Here is an 8,574-nt window from a genome sequence, read left to right on the forward strand (position 1 = left end):
TCACTTGCTGCTAAACTGAAGAAGGGGGGTGAGGACCGGACCGGAGCTATGGCTGTGTGCCGTGAGAAGGGCTGGGAGCAGCTGGGGGCTGTCTGAAGCCAAAACAGGAAGAACTTCGTGAAGTCACTGAAACGTGTAGATGTGGCAGTTAAGGACGTGGTTTTATGGTGGACTTGGCAGTGCTGGGTTAATGGTTGGTATCAAATGATCTTACAGGTCTTTCCCAAGCTAAACAATTCTGTTATTATATGACTTTATGGGCTGAAAACTTAAACCCCTCCCCTGAATCCCCTCAGCCCAGGGAAGTCAGAGTCAGAGGAAAAGCAGCTCCTGATGCCACAAGCAGGCAAACACCCCTCTAATGGGATGAGGCGGGGGGGGGGGGGGGGGGCGACACGCTAAACCAGTGTGGACGGCACCAGGGTGTGAAATTGATGTCCCCATGCTGAGCCATGAGAGCTTCACCCTAGGAAAGGGAACAGCAAAGTGCATATGCCCTTGTGTGCAGAGGGCTTTCTTCTCCCAATTAATCCTGCTGCCATTTCTAGATGCAGAATATAGGCTGCTGATTGCAGCATGCTCATTAGCTGCAGTGTTTACAGAAGATAGCATTGTGCAGATGGCAAACATTCCATGACGGGCGACCGATCCACCTCCGCCTTTCTGTTTCCGAGCTAAAAACAGCTGTTCAGGCAGGCTCAGGAGAGATTTGCAAGCTGGCCTTCTTTATAGGGGACTGGGTGGATCTGGAATTACCCTGGGAAAAAAGTAAATGCAGCAGGACGCATTACCTTCCAGCAGGAGGTGGCCTGTTGGGTTAAGGGTGGGGGGGGGGGTGTTGCACAGCTGAACAAGGGTCCAAGAGCTGCTGCACCTCATTTCCAGGGTAGTTTAACTCCATTTATTTCAGAGGGGTTTGGGAGCCCTGAACAGCCATCCCTATCCTTTCTTGGTGCCTCAGCACCTCCCTTACAGGGAGACATGTGACTCTTTGCAGCTTGAACTGATGTCAGAGGATGGGGCAGTGCAGCCCCCGACTGTAAGGAACCCAAATAAAACTGCAGGAGCACAGACATTGCTAGAATTGGAGTCATTTTCCAGGGGCATGCAGGGGAAAGTAAACCCAGAGAAGTGGTGGTCTATTAAGCATTTTATTTTCACTTGCACTAGTACGGTCCCTCTCAAAAACGTAGGGTGAAAAGTGTGTGAGAAAAAACACAGGTTAATGAAAAGACAGGGATTTGGGCTTCTCTTCATTAGCAATTGCTGTCATCCATCCTCTGCTATTACATTTTCATTACACTTGCCTCAGAGGCTTCAGCCCATTTCAAAGCCTGTTGTCTTTGCAGCTTTTCTGACATAGGTAGGTAGCCAATATTGGTGGGAGGTGCAGAGATGGAATTCTTCCCAGGAGGCTGTGCATCTCTTTAGGAACTTTTCCCTTAGAAAAGCTCACTACTAAGGCCTGTAAATCCATTTGATTCAGGAAGGTTTGGTTCATGAGCACCTGTAAGGAGAAAGAATTGAGGCAAAATTGTCACTAGTGTCACTGGAGGCTATGCCTGATGGATATCCACCACCATTCTGCCCATGCATCTTAGTATCCCAAGGGAGTACTGATGGTGGTTAGGAAAATGTCTTTCTCCTACAAAGCCAGCTGCTGACACCAGTGGTGACTGTGTTTTGGCACCAGGGTGGGGAGCACTTTGAAGGATCATCCCCCTTCCTCCTTACACCATGTCAGTGTCCTCATAGAATGTGAAATTTTCCAGCTCTGCATTTTGTATCAGGTCCTCGTATGTGGTGGGGCAATAGGCTTTATACAGTTTCTCAGCCAAAGTGTTGCTGCCTGCAATCACAGCTTTCCGGTTGTGGTTCATGAAGTTCCACAAGTGCAGAGCGTAGGAGTGGCTGAAATTGGGGCTTTTGTCCCACACCTCATAGTACCGGCCCCAAGCTGGGTATGGTATTGGGTAGAAACGCTGGGGATTGAGGAAGGAGATGTTCTGGCAGCTGTGGTCCTCAGTGCCTTTGAAATCCGTGAGATTGCAAATGGCCTTGAGCATCCGTGTCATTAAAAAGGGCCCCTGGTTACCCCAGATGTTCCCGTTGTACTTGAGAACAAAGTTCTCCATGCAGTCCCAAATAAACTTGTGGTGGGCAGGGAAGCCAAAGATCCCATTGCTGGAGAACTGTGACTTCTGTGCCGCTAGGAAGCTTTCCTCAGGGATGGGCCTGATGGAGATGACATCTGTGTCCATGTAGATGCCTCCATACTTCCAAATGAGTGCCAGCCGGCTGGCATCAGAGCTGACATGGACCCAGTTCTTCTCCAGCTCTGGGACTACCTGCAGAGTTGGAAAGGTAAGACAATGTTGGCACTGGCGAGAACAGACCACATCCATCCACTGGGCTGCAAATGTCACCATAAAACTGCACCTGCACTCCTGCGAATGTCACTCGCTGCCTTCTCTTCCTCCAGCTATTGAATTGTGTTGGTATAAGATAAGGGGGCAGTGCAGAACAATGCTTTGTTAATATAAATGAATGCAGGAACTTTTCACATGGGTTTTGTGGGACCTACAAGGTTAAATAAATGATACCATTATTCACTGCCTGCTATTTCAGTGGGACACAACCCACTTAACACACTCCCTCATCACTCCCAGCTCTTTGAAACAGGCTGGAGGGTTTTCATTTGCACTGTTGGTATTTGGAGTTATTTTTTTTTCAGGAGAAGGAAGAGTTTGGAGGAAATGTGCCTGCCCTGCACATTGATTGAGCCAAACTATGTTGACAAAAGCTACTTGCAAGCAGTTTCCCAGGAACTTCTTTCCAGGGTGCAAGATCCCACCTTGGTTTTGCATATTGCGAGCACAAAACCTGAAATCTCTTCCTTGTCTTACCTACTGTGGGCTCTGTCAGTGTGTGGCAGCATTAACAAGTGCTCAGGCAGCTCATTTTGTTTAACCAGCTTCTGTTGAAGCAGATTATTAAGCGCTGTTTTATCAAAATACGTATGCAGTCTATTTTTACCAGTGTTTCGTTTGCCAAAATATCTGATTCTCCAGATAGGGCGGAGGGGAAATGCTGATAATGTGTTCAATAAACAAATCAATGAATACACTGCAAAACGCAGCCAGAGTGTATCTATTCCAAAGCAAAACATAAAAGTGACTAATTTCACAAAGCCAGTTCTGGTTTTTATCATTCATTTGAAGCCTGCTTCAGACCTTCCCCCTTCCTCTCCCCCATTTGTAAATGTTTTCTATTTCCCCTTCATTATAGAGCTCACCTGATTGTACCACTGGAGCAGAGGGGTCTCCTGGAAGACAGTTTCCATCTGGAGAGGAAAAATGAAGACATTCTTCATAGAAGACAAAAGCGAGAAGGCTGCATAGCTGGAGTTCAAGTCCAATGCTGTGTCATTTGTAAGTCCCTTCATGAAGAGGATGACGGGCCGGTCCCGGTAAGTCCTGGCAGCAGACTCCACTGAGCAGGACACCAGTGGGGGGGGCTCCAGGCGCTCTGTCGTCTCCAGGAAAATGATGCTTTTGCCAAGGTTCAAGACCTGCTCAGGTGTGAAGAAGTGCTTGGGCATAGGCATGTAGGAGAAAAAGCAGCTGGACAGCAGGGAGATCTCGTACAAAATGCCCGAGACAAAGAAGAAGCAGAGGCATATCTGTATTTTCTTCAACATTCTTGCTTTCCCTGGGCCTTTAGGGTCATGCATTGGACGTGAATGCTAAGGAGAGACAAGGAACAGCAAAAATATATGCCAGTGTTATTAGCTAACAGGGCTGGGAAATATAAGACATGTCTTTGGACAGCATATCACAAAGGCAGTTTGGTGAAAGTCATGCCTTTTCCCCAGGACAAGCTTGGTGAGATGTGTCATGGTGCAGAGGGCTCTTCCCTTGGGGTAAAGTGCTGGGGTCCCACCTCCTCACCCCCAGCCAGACAGAAGGAATCAGGAGAACTCTTGGAGAAGGGACTTGGCAGCTATGTCTCATGGCACATATATGCTTTCGTTAGATTGGCAGAGAGGGAAGAACAAAGGGAGAGAGCAGGGAGAACAAGGTGAGAAGGATCACCTTGCCCAATGCCAAGCAAGGATCCCTGGGCCCATCCCTGGGGCTGGCTGATATAGCAAACTGTTCCCAAGCACTTCATCATCATGCCAGCCCGTGTTTGTCCACAAGCAGGAGAAGTTCAGGGGATCTGAGGAACAAAATGTGCCAGTGGAATAAAGTGGCCAAGGGGGCTGTGAGTGCCAGTGAGGGGAAAGTCATGATTACAGTTCGGGATCTGTCAGCCAAAGCTAAAACACTGGCATGTAGGCACCAAGTCTCTTTCCTAGTCTGGCCCTTCTGCTCACAATTGAACCCTAAAGGCCACTAGGGACTTGGGCCCTGCTGGGGTGGGTGATGGAGAAGGACCAGAGACAGGTAGGTATAAGGATGTGTCCTGGGTTCAGCAGCAGCAGTCATGTTTCTCCTTCTTGGTAGCTGGTGCAGTGCAGTGTTTTGACTTTCGGCCTGGGAACAGAGCTGTTAACAATGATGTTTTGGTTTGGCCAAGGACTTTGTGAGCCTCATGCTCTGCCAGGGAGGAGGGGAAGCCGGGAGGAAGCCGAGACAGGACACCTGACCCAAACTGACCAAAGAGGTATTCCATACCACAGCACGTCATGCCCAGGATGTAACTGGGAGTTAGCCGGAAGGGCTGGGTGTCTGCAGGGTTGGAGGAGGTATCGGTCGGTGCTTGGTTGGGCCTGGGGGGGTGAGTTATCGGTTGCCTGGTGGTGAGGTGTTGTATTCTCTTCCCTTGTTATTTCCTTTATCATTATTATTATTGGTGGTAGCAGTAGTGATCTGTGTTATACCTTAGTTACTAAACTGTTCTTATCTCAACCCGTGGGAGTTGCATTCTTTTCGATTCTCCTCTTTGTCCCTCTGGTAGTAGGGGGAGGGAAAGAAGGGGGGGAGTGAGTGAACAAGTTACCTGACTGGGTTTAAACCACGACAGGATGGAAAGTAGATGGTTTTGTACAAGCAAGGAACTAGGACCTACCTGGATTATGGTTCTGACAAATCCACATTTCCAATGTGTTTCTTTGCCAGCACACTGGCAATCAGGCTGCCTTAAAGCCCAGCTCCTTGGTGAAGACACCCAAACTGTCTTGAACATGCAAATAGATTTCTGAAGGCAGAAGACTGATGCACAGGGGAAAACTGGCTATGCTGCAAGCTAAGTTTCAGTCCCAGACACAGTTTGGTACCAATGGGACCCACCTAAAAGGACAAAGAAGGGAGAGGTTTTAGGTGAGACCTGTCTCATACCTACATCAGCCTGGCTTAGCTCTTTGTTCCTTGTCTTGCCAGGAATGCCTGGTGAGCCTGTACAACACTGAGGAGTTCCTGCTGGTTAGAGGCTGGAACTTAAGCATTGCACTGTCTGACAGATTTATGAAGCAAGGAAATTCCCTTCTGAAATGCCACCCGCTTGCATCTGAGTAGCCCTCGTTGGTTTTGCAGTGATCATACGCTGGGCTCCAGCAGAGGCTAGATACTTGGAATGACAACCCAATGTCCAAGCAACACCTGGAAGTCTTTAAAACCTACTTAATGAAAGGGAATGGAAGGAAACAGTTCTGTGTGCTCGGGTAATTAATGAGATACATTATCATGTCACCCAGGCAGAATACAGATAAGTCCACAGCACTGCAAACCCTGTGGAAATTCCCCCACAAGCGCTAAGCATGCACTTGAAGCTGTGGCAGCTCCTGATCCATTTCTCAGTGCTAGATCTCATCAAATTAAATATTAAAGCAATGACTATTCCCATCAGTACAGCTTTCCATGCCGCATAGCAGATTCTGTTTTTTTCCATTGCCACTGCACAAAGTTTCTCATTACGCCCTGGGTGAAGTGGGTGACAGTGCTGTAGCCACAGGTACCAATGTGGCTTTGGGTACGTCATGCTGGTCAAAGCAGCATGCAGCAAAGGGAATGCTGCTTTTTAATTATTATTACTTTTCACATGGTTTTCCCACTTTCTGTCAGCCCCAGCAGTCTGCAGAGGAGCCCCTGCTGTGAGAGGCAGCACCTTGTGCCCAGGGCCTCTTTGTAGATATCAAATTTTAACGGAAGGCAGGGAATGGAGAGCAAATACAAGCAGCTGGGGAACGACTTGTTCCTAAGCCTGAAGATAAACCAGCCCCAGTGATGCTCAGGTGCAGTGTGAATAGTTGCTGCTGAATCCAGCAGGAGTGAGATTAAAAACAGCTACATTGCTTGAACAACATTTCCTTCTACAGTCCCATCCTGCCTCTTTCTCAGACACGTTTCTCACTTACTCCAGCTATTTGAAGATAAAACAGAAAGAAAAAGTTGCCCCCTCATAGCTCTCTCGCCAATCTCAGCTTTGCCAATTTTCAAGCTTGCTTGTTTTCAGCTCTGACCTAAACCTGCTGCTGTTCTGTGCTGTTGCTCCATTGTATTCCAGGGACTGGTGCTCCCTCCTTCTTTTCCTTGCAATTTTAAATATCTTGATGCCACTCTCTTGGCAATGTTTGCTTGAAGCAGAAAACCCAGACTTTGCTTTGATTAGAAATAAGACCATCAGGACATTCCTATTACTGGATTAATATTTCTCCTTTGATGGCCTAAAGACCCGATGTCTTTATGAGCACCCTAGCAAAGCTGTGCTAGCGATAGTCATTCAAATTTAAAATAGTCCAGGAGGCATTTTATTTGCAAATTGTGGGGAGAGAATGAGTTGACACTCCAACACATCCCAGCTCTGTGTATGACATTGTGAAGAGAAACACGAATCTTCATCGTCTCATTCTGGGAAATTGTTTTGCTTGGTTGGTTTTCCAAAACCCCTATGTGGCGGGTTATGAATTCTCATCACATTTGACCTGGAGGCTGCTGTTATCAAAATGTTCACTTTCCCGCTCAAGTTAAAAGGACTGCAGAACCAAATGTTAAAAATAAATCCCAGCCATTGAATAGATTACCCTGCTGAGTGGGTTGCTTTTCTGGATGCAGCAGACGGCATGCTGGCTTGATGGCCCATCTTGTAAAGATATTTCTTTTCTCAGGGCAATTTCAGTATTTCAAGTGCAGGATGAAAACGGGTGGGAGACTACAAGAGAGATTACTACGAATGCCAGTGCACTACAGTACTGTTACTGCCATGTGATGATTTGTCTGAGGTGTTCATGAGACAAGTGCAGCAGGAAGATAGGACTGGGTGTTTTTCAGTAAATGCCACCAAAGGGAGTAAATCAATGTGCCAGGGTGCTGGCAGCCCTGCACACCCCGTCCATATCACAGCCTGACCCTACAAACGCTGGGGTTCCTGAAGCAGCAGCTTGAGCATCCCTCAAGATTCAAAAGAGAGACTCCCATCCTCCTGTTTATTCCAAACACTGCATCTTTCCTTTGAGAACCAGCGGGTTTTGTGTTTGGGTCTGCACCCATCCAGCTGGGTGATTGTCCTTCTTTCTCCTGGAAGGGAATAACTCCAAGGCAGTCCATGTTTGTAACACACACAGCATCCCTTGAATCTACCTGGGCTTATTTCCATGTCTCTATAGAATCTACTTGAGTAAATTACAGCTAGATTCGAGTTAGCGCACGTCTGTGCACTTCAATGCCAACTTCCTTACAGATTTAACACCAGGCACATTTGGAAACCTCTTTCAAATGGAAAACCTGTCGAAGAATATATCGCATTCATTGCAGACTGTAATTAAACAGCCGTTCCAACCTCCAGCAACACATGCAAATGAAGCGGCTTCTTACTGCACAGCTTCTCACCTGTTTTCTGATTCTACAACCTGACATGCTTAGAGATAAAGCAAAACTCACCTCTTGGCTGCAAAAAGCTGGCAGTGTGTAGTATGTTGGGAAGTAAAGCCAAGCTGAACCACACTGGAAGGTATCCACAGCCGCTGGTAAGCCCTTTGCCTGCGCCAGAGGAGCTGCACTGCCTCTCCACAATCTTCTGCACTACCTCTCCACAATCTTCTGCCCTGCTGGGGCTTGGAGCAGCCTCATGGCTTGTTCTCCACCAGCTCTGGTGTTTGCATTCTTGGTGTACTGAGATAAGGCTGAGCAAGGAGCTAGGGTTGTGCTTTCGAAGGTGCAAGGAACAGAGGAACAGGCAGTGCAAGGTGCTTTGGGCAGCAAAACGTGAGCCCCACCACTCGTGAGAGATGGGTGGGACTGAGCAAAGTGGGTCCCCTTTGCATCTTTTCAGGGTGGTTTGCAGTGTATTAAGTCTTCTCTCTTTGTATGGAAACCATGCTTATGGAGGCTACTTTACTGTTCTTTGCCCTATAGCAAAAAAGAGCTTTGTTTGAATGGCATTGATGTTCTGAATACTTCCAAAGGCAATGACAGGGTCTCTTATACATTCCAAATAACATGACATATCCTGAACTGGCTGCCTGACCAGCTTCCCATTAGAGATCAGGCAGGCAGGGAGGTTTGCTGATCCGTCAGAGCTTCTGCTTGTCCCCACAGCCTGTCCCCAGGAGGATGCCTTGAGGGGTGCAGGAAC

General features: G+C 47.7%; 1 protein-coding gene across 1 annotated transcript; it reads right to left on the minus strand.

The window, feature by feature from the left end:
* Window positions 1-1,372: 1,372 nt before the first annotated feature.
* Window positions 1,373-7,955, minus strand: A4GNT (alpha-1,4-N-acetylglucosaminyltransferase). The gene is made up of 4 exons (XM_062606456.1): window positions 7,881-7,955; window positions 5,074-5,294; window positions 3,296-3,745; window positions 1,373-2,348 (listed from the first exon to the last, which is right to left on the minus strand). Exons 2-4 carry the CDS (start codon window positions 5,188-5,190, stop codon window positions 1,731-1,733), a joined length of 1,185 nt encoding a protein of 394 aa, XP_062462440.1. The 5' UTR covers window positions 5,191-5,294; window positions 7,881-7,955; the 3' UTR covers window positions 1,373-1,730.
* Between the last annotated feature and the right edge of the window lie 619 nt (window positions 7,956-8,574).

The sequence above is a fragment of the Pezoporus occidentalis genome, unplaced genomic scaffold (genome assembly GCF_034315485.1).
Source record: "Pezoporus occidentalis ecotype Australia unplaced genomic scaffold, CSIRO_AGI_Poc_V1 ctg97, whole genome shotgun sequence".
NCBI classification, from domain to species: domain Eukaryota; kingdom Metazoa; phylum Chordata; class Aves; order Psittaciformes; family Psittacidae; genus Pezoporus; species Pezoporus occidentalis.